At 37.3% G+C, this 13824-nt stretch overlaps 2 protein-coding genes across 8 annotated transcripts in view; both read left to right on the forward strand.

Annotated features, from left to right (window-relative positions):
* Positions 1 to 10883, forward strand: part of LOC140172814 (uncharacterized) — a 244802-nt gene extending 233919 nt beyond the window's left edge. For all 7 annotated transcript variants that reach the window (XM_072195943.1, XM_072195946.1, XM_072195947.1 and 4 more), the window contains 2 exons: positions 1970 to 2023; positions 10556 to 10883. In XM_072195943.1, coding sequence (XP_072052044.1) covers positions 1970 to 2023; positions 10556 to 10758 — 257 coding nt within the window. In that variant the 3' untranslated portion in view covers positions 10759 to 10883. The remainder of the gene's footprint in view (positions 1 to 1969; positions 2024 to 10555) is intronic.
* A 1544-nt stretch (positions 10884 to 12427) lies between these two features.
* LOC140135406 (FH1/FH2 domain-containing protein 3-like) overlaps positions 12428 to 13824 on the forward strand; it is a 109790-nt gene continuing 108393 nt past the window's right edge. Inside the window, exon 1 of the mRNA XM_072156897.1 lies at positions 12428 to 12905. Within this exon, the coding sequence (XP_072012998.1) occupies positions 12573 to 12905 (333 nt within the window). The 5' untranslated portion in view covers positions 12428 to 12572. The remainder of the gene's footprint in view (positions 12906 to 13824) is intronic.

Raw genomic sequence — 13824 nt, forward strand, 5'->3', positions numbered from 1 at the left:
TTTTATATATTGTGTAGTCATAGCTTGTTTTTATGAATGGATGAAGTAAGATCCCATTTTATAAAAACAATGGTATAGAGATACGGTACCAGTCTCATTACCAATGTTGATTTGCCCTCATATTTTTTACTTTCTGTATTTTACGGTAGATCTGGAATTTTCAAAATCCCATATTCAAGTTCCACACACACCATTCAAAGATCAAGTAGAGTAATTTGATTACATCAATTCTCCTCAAAAAGTCAAACAACATTCGGGAGACTGCCTTCAATTTGTTTGAAACTCTGAAACTGCACTTTCTGACCAAAACAATAGAAAATATTTTGAAATTTTCTTCATCCCTTGCATGTTTATAATCTATGTACCAGTTGCTTGTTGTGTATTATTGTCAATGTTTGTCAATTGTTATGTAACTATTTGTGTGTATCTGATCGAATTCAACCAGGTGAATTTGATTCTGCTATGTTAATGTGTCACTCATGGAGGGAGAAATCTAAGTGCACCTGTAATGTTGTGCCATTTATATGGCTGACAAACTTCACATTTTTAACCCTGCAAGTAACACCTGCTGATTGGTTACAAGAAGAATGTTATGATTTATTGAGCCAATCAGCAATGTGGTAAGAATGGTGGTAGGACTGAAGAGGATTGAGCTTAAGCTGTATTTTAATTGGTCACCCAGATGAGTATATAGTGGAATCAACCAATTAAAAACATTATAAGAAAGGCAGAAGAACTCGTGGGTTATGTGTGTGCTTATTTGCCACTTTAGAGTACTGCTCTGTGCTGATTACACATGCTAAGTGCTATATGCACAAATCTATCTAAAGGTTCGTACATCCAGATGCCATTTGGCCCCCTTGAGTGACAATCCAATGCACAGAGTCCAAGTTCTCCTGGTGATCTAGTTGTATGTTATATGTTTTATACTAATTATCAGTATTTTTTATTTGTTTGTTTTCTTCTATAGACTGTCATGGAATATATATTATGTATACACACTTCATCTGCACTAAAGTTGATCAATGTGAACTGATCTGATCTATCAAATCTATAATGCCAGAAATTATGAACTTTGAATTTTAAAGGGTGGAATTATGGAAACGTTTGGGCCACATAACTGCTAAATTGTTGCGTCTAATGTATATAAAAGTTTACATATTTAGAATGGCAAAGACTTGATGAATCCATCTTTGAGGTCAATTTGGGCAAAAATGCTCATTTTTGGAGGAAAATTAAAACATTTTCGGACCACTTAACAAAACAATTCTTGAGTAAAATTTTTTTTATTAATTTTTAAAAACTAAATAAAAATATCTAGGACCTGTTTTTAAAAATTGTGTTGAAATTCTAAATGTGTCAAGAGTTGAACATATTTTGTGTTATTATTTTGTGTGTGTGCATGCTTTATTACTATTATTCTTTTTTTGCATGATATCAAACTTGCATCTCCAAATATTAGTACTGATATGGAATAGATTGGGCTAGATCAGATCAGTTCGGATCAATTCACAAGTGATTATAACCACTTACGTAAAATATAATGACTGACAATTTACGGGAATGATCTTTACAGTGACTGTAAAGCAGATTTGAAAACAAAGAAATTGTAATATGTTGATAACAGATTTTCACTTTATAAATTGAAAACAAGTTTTGAAGTCAGTCACATTTTCTGAGGAATTTGTTTCTTCTCGGTTAACCTCATTTTTCTTGGTGGCATCATTACTATCTGTAGATATGTACTATTCACTAGGCAAAGATGCGGTGTCATGGTGACAGTTAAAAGATCACAATGATACCCAGTCATTATTGCATGTTATAACTAAATTTATGCTGATAGCATTGGTAGCACGCTACATATTTAATCGATCACCGTTTCCCTTGGGCTTGTAAAAAAAATGATCATTTGATTATAGAGATGTTTTCCCAGCGCACTAATAATTAATATTACCATTTTATTTTTTAGCTGAAGCACCAACATCACCTGTCACAAGAAAAGCTCCATCAGGTGACAATGAAGGTATGTGTCATCTCAAAAATATTAACTTCAATTTTGGGTTTTAATATTAATATTAATATGTGATTATATCTATTAAAGACAGTTGTAATGTAATGTCTGTGATGTTACATTTCTGTTTAAAGTAAGATGGATATCATGATGGTTTTCATCAAATTTGATGAAGTTAGGCGATGAAAAAAACACACCCTATTTTACGGATTTTGCATTTTGGGAGATTTTTTGGAAATATTAGAAAAAAATTGAGAATGTTTTCAAAATATCATCAAACTTTTGCAATATGTTCAAGCTTTCAGTGATATTTTAGGGTCATTTTAGCCTCTAGGAAAGAAAAGTAAAATCCTGACCAACTGACCCTACTTGAAAAGTCCATCCGCCCGTAAAATAAGGTGTGTTTTCTTCGTCGCCTAATGCAGATTTTTTTAATATTCGATATTGTAAGCAGACACAAATGATGATCCTGATTGTGCCCTGGCAACTGCAGAGATTCATTTGAACTCCGGTAATGAGTGTTTCTAGTTTATATGCTAAAGCAATTGGGATTAGGGAAAGGTTTAAGAATATGGGTTGCAGGTGTCAAATTTTCATGGGGAAAGGAAAAGCATGTTTTTGTGGTACTGGGAATAATGTTTGCTTCACACTTAATATATATGTGGGGTACATAGGAGGGATTATTAAGGGCATGCAGATACCACCTTCCCAGCTTAGTACAACTATTGAAATATCGAAATATATTTGCCCAGATATAGCACAATTTGTGCCTCAGTGGCATAGCATCAATCATTAGATTTGAGGCACCAAGTCTTACTGAGGGGGCACCAGCCATTTGTCACCAAGTTCCAATGTTTTTTTTCCAAAAATTTTCACTTTGATTGGGGGACACGTGCCCTATGACACCACACCTCTGTTGGGCTTGGCTCACTAATTTGCATTGTCCAAAATGTTTTTGTTTTTAACCTGTTTCCATATACCATTAACACGAGGAGTACTCTGGGGTAGCTTTGTATCGTTTGATCATATCAGCCATTTTGTCCTCCCAGTTAGCATGCTTGTAGATAGGCATCATAGAAGGGGTCTATCCTTCATGTAAACATACACAAAATTAGCCTTTTGTCAAGACTTCATTGATGGATTGTAAGCTTTATTCCGCAAGTTGTATAATCCCTATCAGGGGCGGATCCAGGAATTTTCAGTACGGGGGTGCCGAGCCACCGCCACTGCCGCGGCGGCTTGGCGCCAACACATGCACAAAGTCAGGTGCCGCTCTGCAAAAATACATAGAGTCAGGCACTGCTCTGCAAAAATTAGATGGGGCGCATGCTGGGTGCGCCCCCTTCCCCTCTAAATCCGCCCCAGATCCCTATCTTGATATTAGGCTAACTTTGAGTAAGCTTACATGAAGGTAGTATTCATTAAAGGGTTGGTTTATTATTATAGTGCAGTTGTATCATCTTTGTCCAAATCCTTCAGTAGTTCCTGATTGATGTATGTGAGACATGGGGTCCTTTCAAAATACATATATGTGACATGATCGAGGGGAATGAGTCACATGTCGGCCCTGGTCGAAATTGAGTTCTACACATGTTTCTAAAGAGGACAATTAGAGCTTTCAGAAACTGAAAACTCCATGTTGATACGACTTTTCTTTGTGAAGTTACGTCAATTTATCAATCGCTGAAAACAATATAAAACAAAAGAATTTTAACACTTTCTATGCCAATATCTCAAAATCAATATTAGCGACATCCGACTCATTTTCCTTGATCGTGTCACATTTCTAAAAGATTACATTGCAGTAAAGAACCTTTTATTAGCTCTCTTTTTCAAATTTCCAAGAAACAAAGGCCCTAGAAGATTTCCAAAAACCACATTGAAGTGGAAAGTGACATGAGCCCCTAACCATACAGCCTCTTAATCTAGAGAATTCAAGTTCACAAACAAGGTGCTATTCCAGTTGAAATCCATACACCCCCTGTGAAAGACATGACCTTAATCTTCCACACAGGGGCTGTAGATTTCAAATGGAGTCACCCATTCTGGTATCCCCATTTGAGATTCACACTCCCTGTCTGGAAGATTAAGGTCTTGTCTTCCATAAAGGGTCTATGTATTTCAACTGGAATAGTCCAGTACTTAATTGCTTACTCTTAACACCCATGTAACAAACTACTGAATGATTTTGACATGGATAGTAGATACCATTCACTATTGTTTTGTTTTATTGTACCAGGGTAGACTCTAATATTAGAGTGTGTTTCTACACTGTAATCATCATATGACATTATTTTGTTTTATAGCACCAATGTAGACTTTAATATTGAGTGTATTTCTACATTGTATCATAAAGCAACATTGTTTTGTTTTGTAGCACCAAGGTAGACTCTAATATATCAGAGGTTGTTTCTACATTGTAATTATCATAAAGCAACAGTCTTCTCAACTTTGAATCCCAAACTGAAAAAGTTGACATTACTACAGTAAGAGTTTTGTATGAGTGAACACAGTGTGTGCCATTTTAGTCATGCAATTCCATGTAAACACATCAACAAAAATAAGTCCCCCTCCCAATATTTCGTCATAGCATTGTAAGGTTTTGTTTTGTACCAATAAAACTAACTTTGAAATAATTATATGACTGTTTACTAAATGTTGTATGAAAATGAAAGATGTCCATGACTTCAGGGCTGAATGAGCCCATATTGAAGACAAAATTGCCCTTTTCAAAAGTCACAAAATAGGCCTTTGCTTGTCACAAAAGTTGATTCATGGCTTGTCACTAATGCAAAACCTATGTGGACTGTGGTTGAGTGCAGTTTAAAATCCTCACCAAGTGAACATTCTTGATCATTCAGCCATGCAAATCCCCATCTTGATGCAGAGCTCAGCACAGTGAGTGGTAGGATGGTCAGTCTCATTCCTTGTCCCAATACACCTTGCAGTTAACAAGCATAGGCCTACTTTGTGACTTTTGGAACGGGCAGTTTTTGTCTTTAATTTGGGCTCATTCAGCCATGAAGTCATTGACATCTTTCATTTTCACACAACACTTCTCAGTTACTTTTATTGGTACAAAGTTTTATTGTACGATGTTAAGACATAATTTTGAGAGGGAGACTTATTTCGTTTGATGTGTTTATGTGTCCAATAACTTCCCTGGGGGCGGGTTATCATGGTTGAGTAGCAGAAATTATGCTGTGTTCATTCATTTGAAATTCTTACTGTACAAACCTCAGTGGAGTCAATTACTGACATGCACGATAGGTACCCAGTGCCTTTTTCTATCGCACCCTGAACAATATTCCACAATGCTTTTGTTTTTATTTAAATGCAAAACGATAACATCGTGGAAATGTTAATTATTATGCTTGATGCAGTTTATTACATCACCAGGGTATGATAGAAAGAGTCACCGGTACCTAACCGGGCACCAATAGCTCTTATAGTACCAATTTCACCATGGTGCCTAATAATGTAGACATGCAGGGTTGCCAAACCCGCGATTTGGTAGCCCAATTGGGCAACTTTTGAAGATTGTACCTGCGACTTTTCAACATTGGCTACTGCGACTTTCGATAGTTTCCTACCCCATAGAAACCAACGGTAAAGAGAAAAATTAGGCGACTTTTTAATTTTTTGACCCGCGATTCGGGCTGAAATCTTTTGGCAACCCTGGACATCTGTGAGAAGATTGTTCATACAATAGAGTAGTAACTGTTTAGAATGTGACCTCATTTCTTTGTGTGTCATCTATCTATATCCCCATGACTTCTTTTAGAAGCAAACCAAGAGCCCGCCATTCCAATACTTCTATCCCCTGATTGTGAGTACATTGTCTATCTATCTAGTTATTTATTTCTCTGTCATCTTCTCATATTATTATATCTCTCATATATTTATATATCCCATTCAACAGATTAGAATACCCATGAAAAGCTATGCATGCTTGTATATGTGACACAATCTGGTCCATGGGGGCCAAAGGCGGCAAATTTGAAATTAAGATAAGGCAAAAATATGGAGTAAAAAAACAATAAAATACATAAAAAATACACATCACAAAGCTTCAGAACTTAAGAACCAAGTATGCTAGACCTTTGGTGTTTTCAGTATATGATAGCCTATTGTTTGTATAAGGTAATAATGATAGCAACTCAATTTTCAAAAATGCCTCCTTCGGCCCCCATGGAACAGATCGTGTCACATATGGTAGTGTATAGGCTACATGCTTGTATATGGTAGTGTGTACATCAAGACTATATCTACAGTCATTTCAAATCAATTATGGCCATCTTGGAATGTACTAGTTGTATACAGTGCAGTTATTATTGTGTTGTACACCAGTGTATATTGTGATGGCAGACCGACATGTGTACGGAGTTTTCCCGCACACAGTGGAACTTGCTATGTTGGTTTCGTCTCAAGTTGAGATTAACGCTCATTGACCTAAACAAAATAATGCTTCAAAACATGAGTATTTTTACAGCACATGCAATGGAATGTTTTTAATAATAGTTAACCATATCTGCATGCATAGCTTTTCCAGGACATTATTTTCAACCACAGCAATTCATTTCTGCTGCATAACATAATGCATTGAGTAGTTTCCCTAAGTAAGCATTCCCATAGTCTAGATAATGTAGCTGTCTGATGATGAGATCTAGGTGATTGTAGCTTTAACATGTGGGTATCATATGCCAGAAACACCTCAGCCATAGACTGCCTACCAACTGCTTACCATCCATTTACATAACATTGATACTAGAATTTAGATTTAGGGCTTTATTTTATCTCCCAACAAGAGAGATTGTCTGCATGTTGAGAATCCGTATCTATAATATTTATCCTCATTCATATACCAGTTGAAATCCATACACCTCACGACTTTATATCCTACACATAGGGGGTTTAGATTTCAAATGGAGTCACCCATTCAGGGAACCCCCATTTGAAATTCATACTCCCTCGTATCTTTCATACGGGTATATGGATTTCAACTGCAATAGTCCATTAAACTTGATTATAAATGAATTGCATGTGGTAGCTAGCAAGAGTTTCAAGGTCTAGCTACTGGCATGGGGTACATACCATGATACAGGTCAAATACCATACATTAAAACCTTGGCTATTATATCTTCTCAACTAAATCCAACCTTAATTTATCATCACTTCTAACCCAAGTAACATAATGATGGAAAACCGGAGTCATATTTTTTACAAGTCTTTTCTCCATGAGCATCTTTTCCTTTTGTATTTTAAAGGGCATTCTGAGACCATTTGCTCTAATCATTTATACATTGTTATGAGTTATGAACAGGGGATCAGACTGTAGAGGGGAGCCAGAGGGGAGAATATCAATTATTTATCATTCTTATTCAATGCGTGCGTCTTGTAAAGAATTCACGTAATTTGATTGGTTTTCTGGTGTATAATATCTCACAATAGTTGATAGTGATATTAGTCAGGCGCTACCGCCACGCAACGGTGGCACGCTTGTTGCTCCTCAATGATCGCTAGCGATAATACGCTCACGTAATACACGTCTTGCGAGAACTAAGAACGCGATTCGGCGGCTTAGATGTTCGTGATGGTTTCGTTCATTTAAAACAACGGGATGTCCTCACAAAAGTAACTTTATTTTTTTTCTGAAAAAAGGGCAGTTTTTCTCGCAAAAATTACATTGCGCCGGCATATACTCAAAATATTGGCCAGCCCATCCATTATGACACGATATTGGATAGGCAAAAGACAAAATCCTGATTGATCCAAAGTGATTCTAAGTGATAATTGAACAAAAGAAGGCAGCTTCCACTGTTAGTTAACATTGCCATGTCACACCCTGTCTGATCCCCTGTTCTCTAATTTGGGAGAATTCTTGCTTGACAAACCAATATTCGGCACTCTGCCAAACTCATAACGATGTAATCAACTGCTTATGGGTCTCATTTAACTACACCATAACATTTTTCAACTTACAGGTATTCAGTACTTTATAACCATGTTTTTATTTCCTTTATTTCATCTCCTTTAACATATATTTTGTTATTTATTTTATTATTATTCACTTTGCTTATAATTCTTTATTTTAACTTCAGTATCTTGGTTGAAAATGGAAAATAATGTTAACATCATTATGTGAATATAGGGCAGACTTAGACATATAATTTATCCAGAAACGGAATCAACAAAACAGTGCTTGCATCTGCAATGGCAGAGAAATATAGGCAAGACGCTATAGTGATCAGTGATATTTGTTGTGTATAAGGTGTGCTTGCTGCCTTCATGTTAAGAGGTTTGCAGTATCTTTTATAGAATTAATGTACACATGTCATTGAAGAAGACAAAAGAAAAGTATGAAACTTGATGGATTTGGGTACACACCACCCATTTTCACCCTGTCACATATTTACCTGTAAAGTTTACAGCATCACTCAATTTAAAAGTATTTCTATACATTTTGTACCTCTGTCGGCCATTGATCTTTTCGGTAAATCCCGTAATTCCTTGCGGTTAGACCTGAGATGTCGTCATTTGTCATTTAGCCAATGCGCACATTGTTTACCGAACATCGTTACTGCGTATTGCAAGTTGGTGTGACGTCAAATGACGACATCTCGGGTCTAACCGCAAGAAATTGTGGGATTTATAAAAAGGTTAATTGTAGAAGCATATTTATTCTTTCACATGGCAGGTTTGTATAGACTGCCTCCCTCATTCGTTCAACTCAACTCGTTAAATTCATTCCTTCAACTTTCTGGGTTGATGACTGAGAAACTTTTTTGTGTTAAGAAAAGTGTTGGACTTTCCCCAGAATAGGGGAATGGAGACTACGCAGTTGTGTCCAAATTGACCTTGTGACAGCATTTTGTTTTTGAACGCATATTTTTAGAACTTTGTGCACGACAAAAGTTGCACAAGTCCAACACAATACAAATGTTTTGCAGTCATCACTACAAGTAACACAAATACATGCAGAGTTGTGGATGATGAAGAATTTAGTCCTGAGGTTTTTGATCAAGTTGCAATTCCTATAGTTCAGCTCTCAATATTAAAATATCACTCATTACTGCATAGTTTTTAAGGCAGCTGTGTACTCTCAGACATGCTTGTAGTAAAAGTGCAATAACTTTGTAATTATTAGCGCAAGACATATAAAAGTATACATTTTTATAAGGGCAAGACGTCAATAAATCTTAATATACATACAGATTTGGGGTAAAAACAACAATTATGAAGAAAATCACAAAAAGTGAGTTTTTGGCAATATTTGTTAGGTACATCATAACAAAAAACACTCTTTCCAAAATATTTTATTTTGTTTTTAGCTCAATCTTGAGGATCCATTCCAAAAACGTTTTTTTATTTTTTGATATCGGCCTTAGTTTTTGAGATATTGACCATATAAGGCATCAAATTGAACTTTTTGAAATTCACAAACGCCTATTTGCACAAAATGATGCCTAAAATCAGAAATAGACCAAAATATAAAAAAATGAGAAAACCGTTTCTTGAGTCGATCATGCTTTTTACGATGATCATGTTTGCTTACCTATAGATGCTGTATTTATTGAGTTATCGTGTACCTAAATCGCTATTTTACCGAGAAAATGAACATTGAAATAATGGCCGTTGAAGTTTAAAGTGGTCACATTTTGCACTTTCATCGAATCTCGCAGGAGAATGCGGCAGTTTTTGCTTTTCTACCTTATATTACGGGAACATCGGGTTAATCCACAGCCCCTTGAGAAGTTTGAGCGAAATCCATTCATAACTTGATATTTAAATCGGGGAAAGAACTTGAAAAACCCACATTTTAACAGCTAAAAGGAGCCATTTGACCACTAGGTTTTTGTGAAATCAGTGCTTCCGTGGTGTTTCCATAAGATGCGCCACAAGATGCAGATAAGCGTCGTCGATGCGTAGCGTATTTGTGCGTTAACAAATTTCGCGATACGCAACACGATGCGATTTGCGCGCGTGTACCCTGCTGGTACAACAAAGATTTTCTTTCCTTTTCAATTTCAAACACGAGTGGAATAGGGAAATAAAATCCTTAAAATATTACAGTTGGAGTTTACAAATCTGGATTTTATTCCTTGTATTTATAAAAAACATAATAAAGTACAAACATATCAAAAAAACTCAATTTTGCGAAAGAAACAATGTCTAGAGTACACAGCCGCGTTAAAGCATGATGAACTTTCAATGGTACCAAGTTGACCAATCTCTCCTGAGAGAAACTGCTGCAACTCCTGAGAGAAATTGTGAACTGCTGCAATTTTATAATGATAAATATTCATTAGTAGTGGTAAATGACCAAATAGAAAATTGTTTTTGTACTAAGTTTAAAAATATGTACAGATATTCCACGATTATTATATGATTTTAGAAACAATGCCTGTGAATTTTCACAGTTAGATACGCCAATGTAATCGCTTTATATTATCAGCAGAGTCGCTCTGATATTCTGTCTTATGTAACAATCCCTTATCTATACTTTCACTTGAATCTAACTTTGGTCTTGACTTATTATTACAGCTCTTCCAAATGGCATTGCATCCAGGAGAAAAAGCAGGCTTAGTAGTCTGGGAAGTAGTATGGATTCCCAACCAGAAGTTGAAGGTGGTCTTCCAGCAGGCAGAAGGGGTTCAAGCAGGTTAGAAGCAGCGGCAGATGCCGAAAGCCCACGTCCTGGCAGCGGTAGACGTGCGGGGCAGCAAACAGGATGCGGCAACAGTTAATGTTAGTAAAACGGACAAGGAGCCAGAAAAGGTTGAAGCAAGGGGTAGTAGTAGATCAGAGAGGAGGAGAGGTACTGGTGTACAAGGGGATGGAGTAAGAACTGGTGAGGGTGTTCCTCAAGGTACAACTCCAGGTCCCAAAAGAACTTCTGGTGTGGATGATGGTAAAGATGCAACTCCAGTGGAAGTAGGCAGCGGTGATAGGGCACGTAGGAAAGCGGGTGTGGCACCTTCAGCTACAGTTACTGTCCAGGAATCAGGTATGTTGACAAGAGTTATTGTGACGGCTCATTGAGGGTTCAGTGCAACAGTGCCTTAATTTCATTTTGGGCAAGAAATATCAAGGTTGCGTTTTTAAAAAAGCATTCTCTTGGTCGGGATGACATCACAAAGGGGAAATAGCCTTGTAAAACCAGTGTGCACATGTGCAGTTCACCTTTCTTGAGCTGGTTGCTATGCGCGCGCTTGTATAAAGGGGAAAAAGGGGACAACGTTCCCGGATGTCCGACCGAGTGAATGTGTATGCACCATAATAGGTGTAGAGTGGGCATATAATTTTCAACCCTCTCACTTCATTGGAGGATTGGTCCTCATTAACAAATCATACTGGACTTTGTCAATTGGTAAACTGGAAAGAAAAAAAGCAAGGTACACCAACTTGATGTGGGGAAACAATATACAGACTAGAATGTATGCAAGGGGAGACAAAAGCAGCAAATGTAGGCATTAGAAGTAGGCAAAGTTCGATAGCCAAAAATTCCAAGGCCCACAGAAGTGCCAAACCTGCAAAAACAACAAGGGTCAATGGAAATACAAAAGTGCACTATGCAATACAATATAAGATTGATTTTAAAGCAGCATTTTTCCACCCAATTGGGCAGTTACAACACCAGTTTGGTGCAGATGGCCCCCAGTAATGGCGGAATGAATTCTGGCATTACTTGGCTTGTCGGATTAGTGTGTAGCTTGAAGCTGGCAAGTCATACCACAAATGTAGAAAAAAATTGTGAAAAAGACATTATTATGTATATATTGATGGTGTTTTATGTGTTTTACTTTACAGAGTCCACAGAGGTTATAAGTGAAACCAAGTCACTGCCACCAAAATCAGGAGAACCAACGGAGGAAGATGCAACCAGCAGTACTATCACAGGCCAAGAAGGAGAGCCAGGTGAACCAGGCGAACCACCACAACCTGTAATTCCTGAAAATGAACAAACAAAAGTTACTTTCTCAGAAATTATGGGTGTTGAGCGACCAGACGTACCTGAAAAGGAACCCGAGATGCCAAAAAGTTCTATGCTCAGCCCCGGCGGCAGTCCTAGCCGTAAAATCTCCACAACTCTTCAAAACGCACAGCCTTTGGCACAGAGAATCGAGAGCTTAAAAGAGGATCAGCAAAGGATAAGTGAACAACCTTCCTCGCCGAAGGATCATGAACTTGACAATGCGGGAAAAGTGCAATCAGAAAAGGACAAACTGCAATCACCTAAAAAGGAAAAGCCCACATCTGAGGAGACAGAGCCCTCAGGACCAAAGGGTGATGTGAGCGGGGCAATAGGTCAAGCAATTGCTAAGTTAAAGACACCTGCGCCTGTTGTTAAAGAGGCAGATGAGGAGGCCAAGCCTCAAAAGATGTTAAAAAGAAAGAAAATTGGCAAGAGATTTTGAAATTAAACGACAGGGAACTGCGCATTGCCAAATGGGACTTTACAGACTTGGGCGGGGAGGATGACGATGATGTGTTTGATCATGGTGAAATTACCGTTTCATCGATTTCAGGGGTGCCTCCTCCTCCTCCAGGAATTCCAGGTATGCCACCTCCGCCTCCAATCATTGGAATGCCACCACCACCGCCACCACCCCCTGGACCAAACCCACCTCCACCTCCACCACTAGCATCAGGCTTTCAGACGTGGCCAGCGAAAGCACCAGCAAAAAAGAAGAAGACCGTGAGACTGTTTTGGAAAGAAGCCCATGTTGAACCTCCCAGTTATGCAACCCTTAAACGGAAACCAACAGTAGCGGCTAAAAGTAAGGATGAGGGCGATAGTGGCACTATATGGAGCAATATTTCACCAATCGCTATTGACACCAGGAAGTTTGAACATCTCTTCGAATCCAGAAGTAAAGATTTCCAACAAAAGGTATGTCTTTCTTTGTGTTTTTTTTCTCCAGCTATTATAAATGTTATAGTGAATCATATTTTCAAGTGAAATTTGTGGAAAATTAATAACATTGCATATTCCGTTTGAAACATTATTGGACTAGGATCACCATTTTATAATTTGTTCCAAATAATTTTGTTTCCTTTTAGTAACACTATTCCTGTTTGGTGTGACACTGTCATGTGTACTATTAATAAACATGTTTAACCCATGTGTCAATTAAACCAGCACAGTTTGATAACATTATATCACATTATTATTATTGTGACATTATTGTGTTATAATCTTTGTGCATTTGTGTGGCTGTTGTGCTGTTTGGCTTACACTGACAGCATTTTGTATGCACATTGTACACTAATACTAAACGTTAAGTCTGTATCAGACAGATGAACAAACTTTGTTGCATATAATAGCACAATTATTATCGTACATTAATTACTGTATTGTTTTTAGAATGTTACTGGATGATTCTTACAAGTTACATGCTGGCATACAAATAAAGTGGTAAAATAACAGACAAAGAACTTTTAAAGCTAGTATCGCAATTATTATACAGAGTTCCAGTATGTGTTGTATCATGAATGCTTGCCTGAGTGCTGTACATGCAAGACTTGGCCATAATGCTATATTGGAAGTCCGAATGTGCGTGAAAAGGGCAGCCAGTCAAATGCTTGATACACAGCAAACTCTGTACAATTATGAAGACTGCTTTCAGATAGATCTAAAAAAGATTTTTCTAAATATTTTCGCTTAAAATAATGTCAGTATATTGTAACATGTTTGCAGGTCTGACACAAGTCTTTTCCACTTACACTTACAAAAACGCAGTCAAGATTCAAGTTCTTTATTTAGAATGATACTGTTTTTTGTATACCGTACTAAGGTATGTCTGGTTATT

This window comes from Amphiura filiformis, chromosome 16 (assembly GCF_039555335.1).
Source record: "Amphiura filiformis chromosome 16, Afil_fr2py, whole genome shotgun sequence".
In the NCBI taxonomy this organism is placed as follows: Eukaryota; Metazoa; Echinodermata; class Ophiuroidea; order Amphilepidida; family Amphiuridae; genus Amphiura; species Amphiura filiformis.